General features: G+C 45.5%; 1 protein-coding gene across 9 annotated transcripts in view; it reads right to left on the bottom strand.

Annotated features, from left to right (window-relative positions):
• Positions 1-18568, bottom strand: part of r3hdm2 (R3H domain containing 2) — a 204229-nt gene that overhangs the window by 111812 nt on the left and 73849 nt on the right. For all 9 annotated transcript variants that reach the window (XR_013549608.1, XM_078431560.1, XM_078431567.1 and 6 more), the window contains exons 2-3: positions 12950-13159; positions 8880-9089 (exon numbers count right to left, since the gene is read on the bottom strand). Coding sequence is in view for 8 of the 9 variants with exons in the window: in XM_078431560.1 (XP_078287686.1) it covers positions 8880-9044 (165 nt within the window). In the remaining variant the exon portion in view is untranslated. The remainder of the gene's footprint in view (positions 1-8879; positions 9090-12949; positions 13160-18568) is intronic.

Genomic DNA, 18568 nt, shown 5'->3' with positions numbered 1-18568 from the left:
TAAACTAAACTCTGCCGTGTTCCAACGGGTCAAAGGTGCTGAGTCATACAAATGCTTTCATTCAACTAAGACTTCCCTGTGGTGGAAGAGGAAAAAGTAACACAATGCATGAGTAACTTAATGTAGGAGAGAGATGTGACTAGACTAATTTAGTCTTGTACTCTAATTTTTAATAATAAGACGTGGCAACTCACCAGATTCAAAACTTGCTTACTGCTGTTACCACTAATGTTCTACAACATGGGTTTGAATCTCTGTCCCAAGATATGCTACCCAATATTGCTAAAAAAGGACAGAGTGTTGGAGTAACTCAGCGGGTCAAGCAGCATCTCTGGAGAACATGGATAGGTGACGTTTCACAGAGTGCTGGAGTAACTCAGCGGGTCAGGCAGCATCTCTGGAGAACATGGATAGGTGACGTTTCACAGAGTGCTGGAGTAACTCAGCGGGTCAGGCAGCATCTCTGGAGAACATGGATAGGTGACATTTCACAGAGTGCTGGAGTAACTCAGCGGGTCAGGCAGCATCTGTGGAGAACATGGATAGGTGACGTTTCACAGAGTGCTGGAGTAACTCAGCGGGTCAGGCAGCATCTCTGGAAAACATGGATAAGTGATGTCTTCAGTCTGAAGAAGTGTCCTGACCCAAAATGCCACCTATCCATGTTCACCAGAGATGCTGCCTGACCCGCTGAGTTACTCCAGCACTCTGTGAAACGTCACCTATCCATGTTCACCAGAGATGCTGCCTGACCCACTGAGTTACTCCAGCACTCTGTGAAACGTCACCTATCCATGTTCACCAGAGATGCTGCCTGACCCGCTGAGTTACTCCAGCACTCTGTGAAACATCACCTATCCATGTTCTCCACAGATGCTGCCTGACCCGCTGAGTTACTCTAGCACTTTGTATGCTTTTGTGCATTAACCAGCACCTGTAGTTCCTTGTTTCTACCCAACAGAGTCACAGAGTGATACAGTGTGGAAATAGGCCATTCGGCCCAACTTGCCCATGCCGACTAACATGTCCATCTGCACTAGTCTCACCTGCCTGCTTTTTGTCCCATATCCCTCTAAACCTATCTTATCCATGTACCTGTCTAAATGTTGCGATAGTACCTGCCACAACTACCTCCTCCAGCAGCTCGCTTCATTCACCGACCTTAGACGAAGGGATTAAAAGTACCATTAGCAAATTTGCAGATGATACTAAGCTGGGGGGTTGTGTGAATTGTGAGGAAGATGCAATAAGGCTGCAGGGTGACTTGGACAGGTTGTGTGAGTGGGCGGATACATGGCAGATGCAGTTTAATGTAGATAAGTGTGAGGTTATTCACTTTGGAAGTAAGAATAGAAAGGCAGATTATTATCTAAATGGTGTCAAGTTAGGAGGAGGGGGAGTTCAACGAGATCTGGGTGTCCTAGTGCATCAGTCAATGAAAGGAAGCATGCAGGTACAGCAGGCAGTGAAGAAAGTCAATGGAATGTTGGCCTTCGTAACAAGAGGAGTTGAGTATAGGAGCAAAGAGGTCCTTCTACAGTTGTACCGGGCCCTGGTGAGACCGCACCTGGAGTACTGTGTGCAGTTTTGGTCTCCTAATTTGAGGAAGGACATTCTTGCTATTGAGGAAGTGCAGCATAGGTTCGCTAGGTTAATTCCTGGAATGGCGGGACTGTCGTATGTTGAAAGGCTGGAGCGATTGGGCTTGTTTACACTGGAATTTAGAAGGATGAGGGGGGATCTGATTGAAACATATAAGATAATTAGGGGATTGGACACATTAGAGGCAGGAAACATGTTCCCAATGTTGGGGGAGTCCAGAACAAGGGGCCACAGTTTAAGAATAAGGGGTAGGCCATTTAGAACGGAGATGAGGAATAACTTTTTCAGTCAGAGAGTGGTGAAGGTGTGGAATTCTCTGCCTCAGAAGGCAGTGGAGGCCAGTTCGTTGGATGCTTTCAAGAGAGAGCTGGATAGAGCTCTTAAGGATAGCGGAGTGAGGGGGTATAGGGAGAAGGCAGGAACGGGGTACTGATTGAGAGTGATCAGCCATGATCGCATTGAATGGCGGTGCTGGCTCGAAGGGCTGAATGGCCTACTCCTGCACCTATTGTCTATTGTCTATTGACCACCCTTTGTGTAAAAACTTTACTCCTCAGGTACTTATTAAAATTTTCTCCCCTCACAAACCTGTATCATCTGGTTCTTGATTCCCCTACACTGGGCAAAGGACTGTGCATTTACTATTTCTATGATCTTATACACCTCTATAAGATCACCCCTCATCCTCCTGCGCTCCAAGGAATAGAGTCCCAGCCTGCTCAACCACTCCCTATAGCTCACACCCTATAGTCCCGGCAACATCCTTGTAAATCTTCTCTACACCCTTTCCAACTTGACAATATCTTTCCTATAACATGTAGTGTAAGAAAATAACTGCAGATGCTGGTACAAATCGAAGGTATTTGAAAGTAGGCATGCAGGTGCAGCAGGCAGTGAAGAAAGCGAATGGTATGTTGGCATTCATAGCGAAGGGATTTGAGTATAGGAGCAGGGAGGTTCTGCTGCAGTTGTACAGGGCATTGGTGAGACCACACCTGGAGTATTGCGTACAGTTTTGGTCTCCTAATCTGAGGAAAGACATTCCTGCCATAGAGGGAGTACAGAGAAGGTTCACCAGATTGATTCCTGGGATGGCAGGACTTTCATATGAAGAAAGACTGGATAGACTCGGCTTGTACTCGCTGGAATTTAGAAGATTGAGGGGGGATCTTATAGAAACTTACAAAATTCTTACGGGGTTGGACAGGCTAGATGCAGGAAGATTGTTCCCGATGTTGGGGAAGTCCAGAACAAGGGGTCACAGTTTAAGGATAAGGGGGAAGTCTTTTAGGACCGAGATGAGAAAGTTTTTTTTCACACTGAGAGTGGTGAATCTGTGGAATTCTCTGCCACAGAAGGTAGTTGAGGCCAGTTCATTGGCTATATTTAAGAGGGAGTTAGATGTGGCCCTTGTGGCTAAAGGGATCAGGGGGTATGGAGAGAAGGCAGGTACGGGATACTGAGTTGGATGATCAGCCATGATCATATTGAATGGCGATGCAGGCTCGAAGGGCCGAATGGCCTACTCCTGCACCTAGTTTCTATGTTTCTATGTATTTATTCACAAAATGCTGGAGTAACTCAGCAGGTCAGGCAGCATCTCAGGAGAGAAGGAATGGGTGACGTTTCAGGTCGAGAGCCTTCTTCAGACCCATAACATGGTGACCAGAACTGAACACAACACTCTAAACGTGGCCTCACCAATGTCTTATATAACTGGAACATGATCTCCCATCATCTATACTCGATATTGCTCTTGGGTTTTCCAAAGTGAAATGATGTTTCAAGTTTCCACTGAAACGTATTGAGATAAATCAAACGGGAATCTACAAAGGATCACCACAATCTGTAACGTTTCGTAGCCTAGTTCTACATTTTTGATAGGTGTAAAAGTAACCTGCTGCAGCTCAACACAATAGGCTTATCATAAAAAAATAAACATTTAATCAAAGTACCCATTCCAGTATCTGACCATAAATAATTGAAAATAATGTTAAAAATCTACATAGCACCATTTGCAAGTTCTATCAGTTTTTAATTTAAATATTTAATATTGAAGAGCTTCTGAAAGATGCCTACAAGCCTCCAGCAATTTTAAAAGAGTCTTCAAAGGGTACAAAGGGGCACAATTTGCAGAAACTGCCAGTGCTGATTAATTCAACCTGGGGGTGTCGCCAGTTTTATGAACCCAGCCAGTTTCCTTCACAATGCTTTTTAAAACCAGCTCAAAAGATTTGCAAATGGTCAGAACTTTCACTTGAAATTAGTTAATTTCTTGTGCTAAACTTGTCTAAAAACCAGAGTAGAAATTATTTTCCTGACACTCAGTCTGAAGAGTCTCGACCCGAAACGTCACCTATTCCTTTTCTCCACAGATGCTACCTGCCCACTGAGTTACTCCAGCATCTTGTGTCTATCTTCGGTGTAAACCAGTATCTGCAGTTGCTTCCTACAGAAATTATTTCCCACCCGTTTTACTCTTCAACAACCAAATCGAGGTTCAAAAGAACAAGAAAAAAAAAAGTACAAACATACCGGAGATTGAAATAGTGCTCTGGAATACAAGAGGCTTGCACTTTTGATATCAACTCTCAGCAACACTGAAAAGAGGTGTCCACAGGAGAGGTACAGAATAACTTACTTCACTCCACCTCTACAATGTCATTTAACCCGTAACTGCAGTAACGTGACATTTTCCTCATCTATTACCCCCAACCACTCTTGAAACACTGGAGTAAAAATAATAATTTTGTACAAATCTGAAAGCGTGTTTGGAATCAAAGCCATTAGTGTATTTAAGAAAGTCCAAACATCTTTCATGAAATAGTCTTGCAGCTAGCAAAAATAACTTTAGTTTCCAATCCAAAAATGGAGTTAATAGTTGATAGTTACCTTGCAGATTGTGAAAAAGGGAGCAAGGTAAAACCTGGGAAAGCTATAAAAAGAGAGTTAGGTCTAACGAGAGGTGCCATATGGAGCAGCCATTTTGAGAATGGTGTGCCTGAGGTCAAAGTGCAGAGGCTCTGTCTGACAAGGGTTGCTTCAGTGAGAAGGCCAAGCAAAGACAGTAAAGCAAGGTAAGATTTTTCATTTCCTTTTAAGCCACCCCAGAAGTTACCAGAAGGTTAATAGGAGCAGTCAGTGGAGTGGTATGCCCCTCCTGTTGCATGAGGGAGCTCAGGGGTAAGTCAATTGTCCTTGACAACTACATCTGCACCTCCTGTCAGACCACATGGATGGGGCTTGAGCAGTAGCTGAACATATTAAAGTGCACACAGAAAGCACCATACAGGAGCTTCAGAGGGGTTTAGGTTTTAGTTTAGAGATACAGCACAGAAACAGGCCCTTCAGCCCACCCAGTCCGCATGATCTCCGCTCACTAATGCTATCCCACACACACTTGGGACAATTGACAATTTTACCGAAGCCAATTAGCCTACAAACCTGTACATCTTTGGAGTGTGGGAGGAAATCGAAGCACCCCAGAGAAAACCCACACAGGTTACGGGGAGAACGTACAAACTCCGTCCAGACAGCACTGAAGACAGGTCTGAAGAAGGGTCTCGACCCGAAACGTCACCCATTCCTTCTCTCCAGAGATGCTGCCTGTCCCGCTGAGTTACTCCAGCATTTTGTGTCTACCTTCAATTTAAACCAGCATCTGCAGTGCTTTCCTACACACAAGAGAAATAAAGTTGATCCTCAAGTTGGGACCTTCAAGTGGGTGAACGCAAATTTCGATTGTGTAAGACAGGATCTGGGAGAAGCAGATTGGGAGCAGCTGCTAAGAGAGAAAATGACATCCGGCAAGTGGGAGGCATTTAAAAGTGAGATAGCACGAGTTCAGAGTTGGCATGTCACTGTTAGAGCAAGACGCAAAGACGACAAGTTTAAGGAACTCTGATTAACCAAGGATCTTGAAGGTTTGATCAGGGTAAAGGATCAAGCTTATGTCAGGTGTAGGGTAGACACAAAAAGCTGGAGTAACTCAGGGGGACAGGCAGCATCTCTGGAGAGAAGCAATGGGTGACGTTTCGGGTCGAGACCCTTCTGCAGGTATAGGGAATTGGATCTAAACAAGTCACTTGAGGTTTATCGGGCATACAGGAAAAATACAAGAAATTAGGAAGAAAAAAAGGGTCTACGAAATGACCCGTGCATGTGGGATGAAAGAGGATCCTAAAATCTCTAATGAGCATGTTAGAAGCAAGAGGATAGCCAAGGAATAAATAGGTCTCCTCAAGGACTGGAGAGGTCATCTATGCATGGAGCCAGGTGGCATAAATGACATCCTAAACACATACATGAAATTGGTATTCCAATTGATGTTTCCAACAGTGGGAGAGTCCAGGACTAGAGGTCATAGCCTCAGCATTAAAAGACGTTCTTCTAGGAAGGAGATGAGGAGGAATTTCTTTAGTCAGAGGGTGGTGAATCTGTGGAATTCTTTGCCACAGAAGGCTGTGGAGGCCGTCAGTGGATATTCTTAAGGCAGAGATAGATAGATTGTTGATTAGTACGGGTGTCGGGGGTTATGGGGAGAAGGCAGGAGAATGGGGTTGGGAGGGAGAGATAGATCAGCCATGATTGAATGGCAGAGTAGACTTGATGGGCCGAATGCCCTAATACTGCTCCTATCACTTATGATCTTATTCACCAGGGAGAAGGACACAGTAGCTTGAGAGTTAAGGGAGGGGTACGATAATATTCAGGAGAATGCCTGGGAGTGCTGGCAATATTGAAACATGTTACGTAGATAAATCCCCACGGCCTGTCGGCATCTATCCCAAGATGGCAACGGAAGCGAGGGAGATGTCTAGGTCTTTGATGGAGATTTTTGCATCTTAGTTAGCCACGGGTGAGTTCATTAGTTACAGGAGCAGAATTAGGCCATTCGGCCCATCAAGTCTACTCCACCGTTCAATCATGGCTGATCTATCTTTCCCACTCAACCCCATTCTCCTGCCTTCTCCCCATAACACCCGATACCCGTACTAATCTAGAATCTGACAAACTCTACCTTAAATATATCGATTGACTTGGCCTCCACAGCCTATCGTGTCAACGAATTCCACAGATTCACCACCCTCTGACTAAAGAAATTCCTCCCCATCTCCTTTCTAAAGGTACGCCCTTTAATTCTGAGGCTGTGCCCTCTGGTCCTAGACTCTCCCACTAGTGGAAACATCCTCTCCACATCCACTCTATCCAGGCCTTTCACTATTCGATAAGCTTCATTGATTCTCCCACCAATCCCCCCCCCCCCCTCTCTCTCATTCAGTACAGAGGAGATTAAGTATCACAAATGTGATTGTTTTTTTTGTGGGGATGACTTAGTAAATTGATGGGAGCAGAGCAGTAGATAAGGTTCAACATGGACTTTTGTAAGGCTTTTGACAAGGTTCTGCATGGTAGGCTTAGTGGACAAGACTAAGGCATAGGGGATCAAAGATGTGTTGGCAAACTGGTTCCTAATTGGCTGGGTGACAGGAGGCAGAGGGCTATAGTTGGTGTGCATTTTACTGACTGTAATGTACTGCAGTGATCGGTGCTGGGATCTTTGTTGTTGGGAACATATATAAATAAATTGGATGTGTTAGGTAAATTGCAAATTACGTGAAAATTGGGAGACGTAGAGAACGAAGAGATGGTGGAAGTATGTAGGGGGACATATATCAGCTGGAAAGTTGGGCAGAGTAATAGCGGATGGAATTTTACCTGAACAACTTTGAGGTAATGTACTTTGAGAGGCCAAATTCTGGATGGGCGGCATGGTGGCGCAGCGGTAGAGTTGCTGCCTTACAGCGAATGCAGCACCAGAGACTCGGGTTCGATCCTGACTACGGGCGCCGTCTGTATGGAGTTTGTACGTTCTCCCCATGACCTGCGTGGGTTTTCTCCGAGATCTTCGGTTTCCTCCCACACTCCAAAGACGTACAGGTATGTAGGTTAATTGACTAGGTAAATGTAAATATTGTCCCTAGTGTGTGTAGGATAGTGTTAATGTGCGGGGATCGCTGGGTGGCGCGGACTCGGTGGGCCGAAGGGCCTGTTTCCGCGCTGTATCTCTAAATAAACATTTAAAAAATGGGGAATATAAAGTAATTGTCAGGGACTTTAGGAGTGTTGGTGTATAGAGACCGCGTGGTGCATGCCTATAGCTCCCCGAAAGTGGCATCACAAGTGACCAGGGTAGTGAAAAGGGCATTTGGTATGCCTGTTTTCATAGGCCAAGGCACAGACGATGCCACATTGCAGCTATACATAACGTTGGCTCGAGCATTATGTACACTTCTCTCCACACACGACAGGAAAGATGTGGTAGCAAAGGAGAGAGTGGAGAAAAGATTCACCAGGATGTGGTCTGGAATGGAGGACTATTTATAGGAGAGATTGGAGAGGCTGGGTTTATTCTCAATGGAATGTAGAAGTCTGAGGGGTGACCTTATACGTGTTTCTAAAATTGCGAGGGGCTCAGATAGGATAGATTGACAGAATCTTTTTCTCCCGTGTCTCTATTTCCCAGGGCAAGGGTTAAGGTTAGGTTTAGAAATTTGAAAGAGACCCGAGAGGCAACTTTATCCACACAGAGGATGATGTGGGACGAGCTGTCACAGGAGGTAACGGAGGCAGATACAATTACAATGTTTAAAATGCATCTTGACAGGTTATGGAAATGCGTGGAGGGATATGGGCCGAATGCAGGCAAATAGGATTAACGTCATAGAGTCATAGAGTGATACAGTGTGGAAACAGGCCCTTCGGCCCAACTTGCCCACACCTGCCAACATGTCCCAGCTACACTAGTCCCACCTGCCCGCGCTTGGTCCATATCCCTCCAAACCTGTCCTATCCATGTCCCTGTCTAACTGTTTCTTAAACGTTACGATAGTCCCAGCCTTAACTACCTCCTCTGGCAGCTCATCATAAAATGCTGGAGTAACTCAGCGGGTCACTTGACCCGCTGAGTTACTCCAGCATTTTGCAATACCTTCGATTTGTACCAGCATCCACAATTATTTTCCTACCCTCCTCTGGCAGCTTGTTCCATACACCCACCACCACCCTTTGTGTGAAAAAGTTACCCCTCAAGTGGATAACAGTGGATGAGGTGGACTGAAGGGCCAGTTTCTACACTGAATTTGTCTATAATTCGCAGATTCACAAGAACACCATTAATGACTTGATATTACATCAACTCTAATTTTACAAGCACTGTGAAAGCTGGTTCTGAAAACCACAGGGGGTGAACGAGTGTCAAAGGAACTTATGATTACCTGGAACTCTTGCTGTGTGTTTGGGTCTTCGCCATCTTTCTCCAACTCCTCTTTACTGGACGTTCGACAGGCAAGTTTATTTTTAATTAACGATTCCTCCACCAATTTCTTTTCAGATTCCTTCATAATTTCCAGAGTTTCTTGAGTATTATTACTATTGGACATCTTCAGAATGAGAAAACAATTAAGGGTGTGCTATACAGCAGAAACCTGTAACAGAGACAGAGAGCTTCTTGGAAAAATGTAAAGAAAAATAATTATACTGATAGCTCGATTCTTGTGCCTTTCAAGCAATGAATGGTGTTTTCCAAGTTATCATATTCCCCAATACACATAGTCAACATTTGGATAACAGACATTTCGTGATTACTAATCATAGATTTTCTTTCAATCATTACAATAACATTTTTATTTTAACTGAGCTGGGCAATACAACATCCATGACCCAATGGAACCACTCTTGTCCGAGTTAGGTGGTCGTGCATATAAATCCCTTGGCAGAGGCTCGTGAATGTAATCTAAACTCTCACGTTCGTGCAGTACTGAGTGAACTCTGCACTGCTGGAGGTATCACCTTGAGATGTTAAACCAAGGCTGCCTGCTCAGGTCTCGGCAAATAAATGCTAAAATTCGTTTTGAATAAGAGTATTGAGTTATCCCTGGTGTCTTAAACTATATTTACTACACAGTACTCATTTGTAAACCACATTATCCAGTTGTTGTCACATTCATGTTAAAAACATGCTGCGTGCAATTTAGCTGCCACTTTCGTACATTACAATGTCACCACTTAAAGATGAGCTGCATCGGCTGTGAGGCACTTTGGGAAGTCTTAAGTCATAAAAGCGCCGACATAAACTGCATCACTGAAATAAAATCTTGGCTTCAATCAAATTTCCTCAAACTCAACTGCAACAAATCTGAAATCATCATCATTAGTCCAAAAACGCTCACCAAATCCACCCAAAACTTCATCCTCAATATTGATGGTCTCCCAGTATCCACCTCCCCTCACATCCGGAATCTTGGAATCATCTTTGATCAAACCCTCTCCTTCGACAAACACATCAAACACATCACAAAGACAGCCTTCTTCCACCTCAAAAACATCGCCCGTCTCCGTCCATCCCTCTCCTCCACAGCTGCAGAAACCCTCATCCACGCCTTCATCACCTCCCGTCTGGACTACTGCAACAGCCTCCTCTATGGGTCACCCTCAAAAATCATCAGTAAACTCCAATACATTCAAAACTCCGCTGCCCGTCTACTCACCCACTCCCCGATCCGTGACCATATCACCCCCGTCCTTTACAAGCTCCACTGGCTCCCCATCCCCCAGAGAATCCAGTACAAAATCCTCCTCATGACCTACAAAGCCCTCCATAACCTGGCCCCATCCTACCTGACTGACCTCCTCCACAGGCACACTCCCACCTGCACCCTCCGCTCTGCTGCTGCCAATCTCCTGTCCCCCCCCATCCGGCCCAAACTCAGATCCTGGGGGGACAGGGCTTTCTCCATCGCTGCTCCCACCCTATGGAACTCACTACCCCAAACCGTCAGAGACTCCTCCTCACTCACCACATTCAAAACATCACTGAAGTCTCACCTGTTCAGCACTGCCTTCAAGCACTGACCGTCACCTCACCTTCTGTCTCCTTTTTCTGTTCGTTTACTTATTTATCTATTTATTTACTTCTCTATGTTCTAGTAATCCCTGTAAAGCGTCTTTGAGTGTTTGAAAAGCGCTATATAAATGTAATGCATTATTATTATTATTATTATTATAAATATGTGCACTTTATCATAACACATTAGCATTTAAAACAGATTAACAACATCGTTGGTGATTCACAGAACACTGAAGGAGGGTCTGGACCCGAAACGTCACCCATTCCTTCTCTCCAGAGATGCTGCCTGTGCCGCTGAGTTTCTCCAGTGTTTTGGTCTGCAACATCAATATGCCTGTGACCAGCTTGATGCTAGATTGTACGATAACTAATTGTAAAATTGGACGATCCAGGACCCACCTTAGTCCCAGTGTACATATTTCCCCCTGCTCTTCTCCCCACCACCAGCCTACATCACTGCCACAAAATCACCCTTAAATTAATCGAGGTTTCGCAAGATCCACGTCTCCAAGAGTTTGTTCCTGATCGGTCATTTAGTCAGCGCTAAAATTTGCTTTTTACAATTTGAACCTGTGGCCTTGCGTTTTTACTTTTGCAAATTAATATTTTGTATTTGGAACCGACTCAAAATTATTCATAACTTTACACACCAGCTCACTTCTCAGATGTGTAAGAAAATAACTGCAGATGCTGGTACAAATCAAAGGTATTTATTCGCAAAATGCTGGAGTAACTCAGCAGGTCAGGCAGCATCTCAGGAGAGAAGGAATGGGTGACGTTTCGGGTCGAGACCCTTCTTCAGACTGATGTCAGGGGGTCGGGATAAAGGAAGGATATAGGTGGAGACAGGAAGACAGTGGGAGATCTGGGAAGGGGGAGGGGAAGAGAGGGACAGAGGAACTATCTAAAGTTAGAGAAGTCAATGTCCATACCGCTGGGCTGCAAGCTGCCCAGGCGAAATACGAGGTGCAGTTCCTCCAATTTCCTGTGGGCCTCACTATGGCACTGGCGGGGGGCCATGACAGAAAGGTCAGACTGGGAGTGGGAGGGGGAGTTGAAGTTGCTCAGCCACCGGGAGATTAGGTTGGTTAAGGCGGACTGAGCGATGTCATCACTCAACACTAAAAAGCCCAAGTTGATCCCATCTTTCCTCATAGCCCTTGATGCCAGAGATCTACCTTATGACTTCTTCTATTGTGTCCCTCAGTGACTAACATTATCCAGAGTTACAGTCATAGAGCCATAGGTAGAAACAGGTCCTTTGTCCATGTTGACCAAGCTGGTCCCATTGACCAGCACCTGACCCATATCCCACTAATATCACCGTGACCATATCACCCCCGTCCTTTACAAACTCCACTGGCTCCCCATCCCCTAGAGAATCCAGTACAAAATCCTCCTCATGACCTACAAAGCCCTCCATAACCTGGCCCCATCCTACCTGATTGACCTCCTCCACAGGCACACTCCCACCTGCACCCTCCGCTCTGCTGCTGCCAATCTCCTGTCCCCCCCCATCCGGACCAAACTCAGATCCTGGGGGGACAGGGCTTTCTCCATCGCTGCTCCCACCCTATGGAACTCACTACCCCAAACCGTCAGAGACTCCTCCTCACTCACCACATTCAAAACATCACTGAAGTCTCACCTCTTCAGCACTGCCTTCAACCACTGAAGGTCACCTCATCTTCTGTCTCCTTTCTCTGTTCGTTTACTTATTTATCTATTTATTCACTTCTCTATGTTTTAGAAATCCCTGTAAAGCGTCTTTGAGTGTTTGAAAAGCGCTATATAAATGTAATGCATTATTATTAAATCATTCCTATTGATGTATCAGTCTTTTAAATGTTGTTATTGAACCTGCCTGAACTACCGCACGTGGGCTCCAGATGAAGCCACGCGCAGTTCACTCACAAATTTCTGTTGTTTACATCCTGACATTCTGTGCATGGCAATTTAACATCATTCATTTTGATGGCAAACATTGGTTAGAAATATCAAGCTCGTCAGGTGCAAGATCCTTGGTTCTTTTTCTCCATCATCCCCAGCTGTTTTCACAACAATCAGAGAGTGTGCTGTTGCCTACTTCTCCAAACAAAGAACCTAAGTTATAAACATCTGGCGACAATAGACTTTAATGGAACGATGTTCAGGAAATGTTATCTGCCTTTGTTCTGTCCATTCAACCAGAAAGCTTGCATTCATTTCCTGCTGCCCCCACACAAGTGTAACGTTCATTTAGAGAAGTAAAAGAATGACCTATATTCTCAATGAAAAAGGAATTCCCAAGTAAAACAAGAACTTAAATGCTGACATTTTGAAACGCCTTAAAAACCGTCATGGCCCATTCTGGACCTCTGCTCACACACAAATTCCAACACAATACATAACGTCCAGGTGAATCAAGTTAATTCAGAAAACCTCGCCTAAAGCACTCACCAGGAGCTGTAGCCTGTTGTAAATTTGTGCTAAACCCGTATCACGTAAAAAGCAAACTTTTTTTTGTGGTCAAAGAAGTGGTGTCTCAATGGAACTGGACTTGCTCAGCGTTGGCAAATGCGTATCTCATGTTGCTGATACTTGTGGTGTTTTCTGGATCGAGTACAGTATGTCTATGGTCAAAGCATGCCGTTGTCTCTCCTGTGCTTCCTGTGAAGATAAAGGAGAAGCTATCAGTTAACATGCACCCCTTCCGGGAACTTTTGCTTTCGGCAGCACATTTTCTTAAGAGGACCAAGTGACTGTGGCGGGCGACCGGGATGACCACGATTCTTAAAACACGCTCTCGCTATCAACAGGCCGATCGGTAGATTAACGTGGACTCCATGTACTTCACAAAGGAAGCAGAGCTCAAAAGCAACATCCAGTCTGGGTTCATGATGGTTCACTGTCAAATTAAGCTGCTGAGTTTCTAAAGCAGAAATCAGTAGAGATCCGTGAAAGTAAGGGAAGTTGAAAGAATCAAGGGGAGCTTGGTTGCAAATAAAAACACTCCCCTACCCCACACTACAGACTTCATGCGTTCATTTATATCTTATTTTTCAAATATTTCTGGCTTCCGTCTTTCTGTCTGAAAGGAGAATTGGAGGTTTTGATTTTGGAAAGCCACAAGGTTCAAGAAGACTTACTTAACACATTGGAAGAGATCATTATCCTTAAGCTCTGAAAAGGTTTAGCGATTTCTATTGATTTAAAAAGACCAGTCAGGTTCCTGATGACAAACATGCTTTACTTGAGCCCAAACCCAAAGAATAAAGGCAAGTGGCATTGATGAAGACCCATCATATTTAATGCTTGGTGAAATATAGCAATGCCTCGTGTGCCTGTCATATTCCAGTTGTGCATTAAATATGGCAATGCCTAGTAATTTAATCCTGGGTTATTACCAGAAACATAAAACATAAGCAACTCATTCACGAATGAAACTCTAAAATATTTTGGAAGTATCCCCAATTACGATCTCCACTGATATTCTCTGATTTATTGCACAAATAGCATTATTTGCAGTACCATAGGAATGAATTATAAAGGTGCTACATATATCATGTTAAGCACAACAGTTGTTTCAAGCAATTCAACATATTACAGAACTTAGAACTGGACAGAGGATAGACAAAATGCTGCAATAACTCAGCGGGTCAGCCAGCATCTCTGGAGTAGAGGAACAGCTGACTTTTTGGGTCGAGACCCTTCTTCAGACTGAGAGTCAGGGGGGAGAGGGAAACTAGCGGCATGAAAGGGTACAAAAAACAAATGAATGAAAGGTTTGAAAAGAACAAATCAAAGCCAGAACGATGATCAAGTAGTGGTAGAGCCCACAATGGTCCATTGTTGGCTGTGGAAAGGGTGATAACGAGTGGAAACTGAGCAGGGCGACAGTGAACCCAAAACATCACCTATTCTTTTTCTTCAGAGATGCTGCCGGACCCACTGAGTTACTCCAGCATTTTGTGTTTATCTTCAATGTAAACCAGCATCTGCAGTTCCCACATGTAGAACTGGTCAGGACAGGAACCATGATATTTCCTGGTTTAGCCCATGATGTTTGTGCCAAACATGATGCTAAATTAAACTAATCCATTCTGCCTGCACATAATCCATATCCCACCTTTAAACTTTGCCCCTCTCACCTTGAGCCATGCCCTCGAGTGTTTGACATTTCCATCATGAGAAAACGTTCTGCCTCCCCTACCTATGCCTCTCATAATCGTACACACTTCCATCAGCTCTCCCCTCAGCCTTTGACACTCCAGAGAAAACAATCCAGGTTTGTCCGACCGTTCCTCATAGCTTATGCCCACTAATCCGGGCAGCATTCTGGCAAACCTCTACTGCACACTCTCCAAAGCCTCCATGTCCGCCCTGTAATGGCGGCTGGAACTGCACTCAATATCCCACATGTGGCCCAACCAAAGTTTTTATAAAGCTGCAACATGTTCCTGAAGAAGGGCCTCGACCCGAAGCATCACCCATCCCTCCTCTCCAGAGACGCTGCCTGTCCCGCTGAGTCACTCCAGCATTTTCTCTGAACCTTGGCTGACCATCTGTTAATCCCCTAAACTATATTTTGTTATTAATAACTAAGGCGATTGAATTGGAATCCAGACAGCTATTTGTTTCTTCCTCACTTCTTCTTGTGATTGTGGATGAAATACTAATACTGAGCCGATTGTGCCTGCTGTAATTGGTGAAGTTCACTTATATTCCGAACGACATTCAGGAAATGTCAACACAACACCTTTCCCTCCTTGACCTTTTCCCATTGCCAGAGTGAGGCCACACTCAAACTGGAGAAACAGCACCTTATATAGGTGTTGCTTCGGCAGCTTACAACTCAACAATGTGAACATCCAATTCTCCAATTTCAAGTAATACTTCCCCCACCCTCCCACTTTTCCAGCTTGCCCTCCTCTATTACAATCAGTCTGAAGAAGGGCCCCATGCCGAAACGTCACCTGTCCATTCCCCCCCCCCCCCACCACGGATGCTGCCTGACCCGCTGAGTTCCTCCAGCACTTTGTGTGTTTTGCTCAAGCTATCAGCATCTGCAGTTCCTTGCAGTGTAAACACAGTCTGTCTGTTCCAAAAGAGGACAACCGATAACACCATGCAAATCAGTGGTTGCAATAATTTATGAAGCTAAAATTTAGTATTAATAGACAATAAGCACATTCAGTACACGTCGATTTTGATGAGAAAAAGGGAAATCAGATTAAATATGTAAATTAATGAAACAGTTAAGGCGCATAATTATTGTCGGCAAGCACAAACAGTCCTTTAGTGACGCTTCAGATATATAATGGAATATACAGTGATATACAGACACGCACGCGCATGCATTGCTGGTTTACATGTATGTACAAATAAATATTTTGGATGGGAGCTGGCAGGAACATGACAGGGCAAGGGGAGAGGGCAAGGGGAGAGGGCAAGCAATAAGGGGCGTGAAGGGGCGACGTGGAAGAGAGGGAACGTTTGGTGGGGGTGTGTCAGCAGAGAGTGGGGGTATGCAGTCAAGGAGAGGGTGGGGGAGAGAGTGGGGGTCTGGTGCCAGGGGGAGAGAGTGGGGGTCTGGTGCCAGGGGGAAGAGAGTGGGAGTCTGGTGCCAGGGGGAGAGAGTGGGGGTCTGGTGCCAGGGGGAGAGAGTGGGGTTCTGGTGCCAGGGGGAGAGAGTGGGGGTCTGGTGCCAGGGGGAGAGGATGGGGGTCTGGTGCCAGGGGGAGAGTCAAGTCAAGTCAAGTCAATTTTATTTGTATAGCACATTTAAAAACAACCCACGTTGACCAAAGTGCTGTACATTTGATTAGGTTCCAATAGAAAAAAAATGAAAACATACAGTAGCACGCAAACAGTTCACAGCGCCTCCTCAATGAGCCTCAAACGCTAGGGAGTAGAAATATGTTTTGAGCCTGGACTTAAAGGAGTCGATGGAGGGGGCAGTTCTGATGGGGAGAGGGATGCTGTTCCACAGTCTAGGAGCTGCAACCGCAAAAGCGCGGTCACCCCTGAGTTTAAGCCTAGACCGCGGGATAGTGAATAGCCCCAAGTCGGCCGATCTGAGGGACCTGGAATTAGAGAGGGGGGTTAGAAGATTTTTGATGTAGAGGGGGGAGTGTCCATTTAGGGCTTTATACGTGAATAGGAGGAGCTTGAAGTTGATTCTGTACCGTACAGGGAGCCAGTGGAGAGAGGCCAGAATCGGGGTGATGTGGTCCCTTTTACGGGTACCCGTCAGGAGTCTCGCTGCGGCGTTTTGGACCAGTTGCAGGCGGGACAGGGAAGATTGGCTGATCCCAGTGTATAGGGAGTTGCAGTAGTCTAGGCGGGAGGAAATGAAAGCGTGAATGATTTTTTCTGTGTCGTCGAATTGGAGGAAAGGGGGTCTGGTGCCAGGGGGAGAGGGGGAGGGTTGAGCAGAGAGAGGGGCCTGAGGAGAGAGAGAGAGGGGGTGGGTGTCAGCAGAAAGCTGGGAGTGGCCGTCAGGGACGGGATGGCTGGCAGAGGAGGAGAAGTGTTGGCATACAGTGAGGTGCCGTGGTCAGCAGACTGGAGGGGTGTTGGCAGAGAGTACTGGGCTGCCAACAGAGTGGGGGGTGTTGGCAGAGAGTACTGGGCTGCCAGCAGAGGGGGGAGTGTCAGAGACAACTGCAGCGTGAGAATGCTTTGCTCCTTCTCCAGCCTCCTCTCTCCACCTCTGGAAATTATAACCTGCACTGCCATTCCATGGCACAATTAAAGCTTTTAACCTTGCTGCCGAACCATCCAACCCAACGCATGGGAAAAGAGCTCCACCTTGAAAGAACTAAATGAAATCCTAAGCATGTGAAAAATAGATTCAATTACAGTGTCCGTGAATAATTCAAAGTGCTTCATTAAATGATCTGAACAGTTAAAAAAAGGCATCTCTAAATAACACATCTTGAAGGCATGTTGCAAATGAATAAAATCATGATTTACAATAAGTTTAAACAGAATATATGTAAAGCTAATCTCATGAATAAATCCGTTAACATCTCCTCAGATATTGTGCTGCCGAGAGGGGAAAGGGCTGCTATGGAAACCGTGAGGATGACGACAGTGAGGGAAAAAATGGGATTAACATTTGGCAACCTGCTGGCTGTCAAAGCTTTCACTTAAGACTTTTAGAGCACAGAGAGATGACGTCATACTCTGTCAGGCATTCCCGGTCCTTTGAGCTAAATGCAATCTGCCCTGCATCCACCCAAAACACCATTTAAACACACAGGCACACACTTGGAACAATAACATGATGAACCGCTGCGGTCAAAATCAAGACAACTGCCAACCATTGCTATCATGCTATCATGCTAAGATCGACACAAAAAGCTGGAGTAACTCAGCGGGACAGGCAGCATCTCTGGAGAGGAGGAATGGGGGACGTTTCGGGAAGGGTCGAAGGGTCTCGACCCGAAACGTTTTGTGTCTATCTTCGGTGTAAACCAGCATCTGCAGTTCCTTTTATTCACAAAATGCTGGAGTAACTCAGCAGGTCAGGCAGCATCTCGGGAGAGAAGGAATGGGTGACGTTTCGGGTCGAGACCCTTCTTCAGACCCATCTGCAGTTCCTTGCTACACATTGCTATAATCCTTATTCTTTCACCAACGTGTACAATGCAACCTGTTCTGAGCACTGGTAGCATAAACAACTGCTTTGGAAGCAAGAGATACATGGCTATTATAATATAAGAAAATAACTGCAGATGCTGGTACAAATCGATTTATTCACAAAATGCTGGAGTAACTCAGCAGGTCAGGCAGCATCTCGGGAGAGAAGGAATGGGTGACGTTTCGGGTCGAGACCCTTCTTCAGACTGATGTCGGGGGTGGGACAAAGGAAGGATATAGGTGGAGACAGGAAGATAGAGGGAGATCTGGGAAGGAGGAGGGGAAGGGAGGGACAGAGGAGCTATCTGAAGTTGGAGAAGTCGACGTTCATACCACCGGGCCGCAAACTGCCCAGGCGAAATATGAGGTGCTGCTCCTCCAATTTCCGGCGGGCCTCACTATGGCACTGGAGGAGGCCCATGACAGAGAGGT

Source organism: Rhinoraja longicauda, chromosome 42 (genome assembly GCF_053455715.1).
Source record: "Rhinoraja longicauda isolate Sanriku21f chromosome 42, sRhiLon1.1, whole genome shotgun sequence".
Classification (NCBI taxonomy): domain Eukaryota; kingdom Metazoa; phylum Chordata; class Chondrichthyes; order Rajiformes; family Arhynchobatidae; genus Rhinoraja; species Rhinoraja longicauda.
The sequence above is the reverse complement of the archived record's forward strand: the minus strand, read 5'-3'. Positions and strand labels throughout refer to the sequence as shown.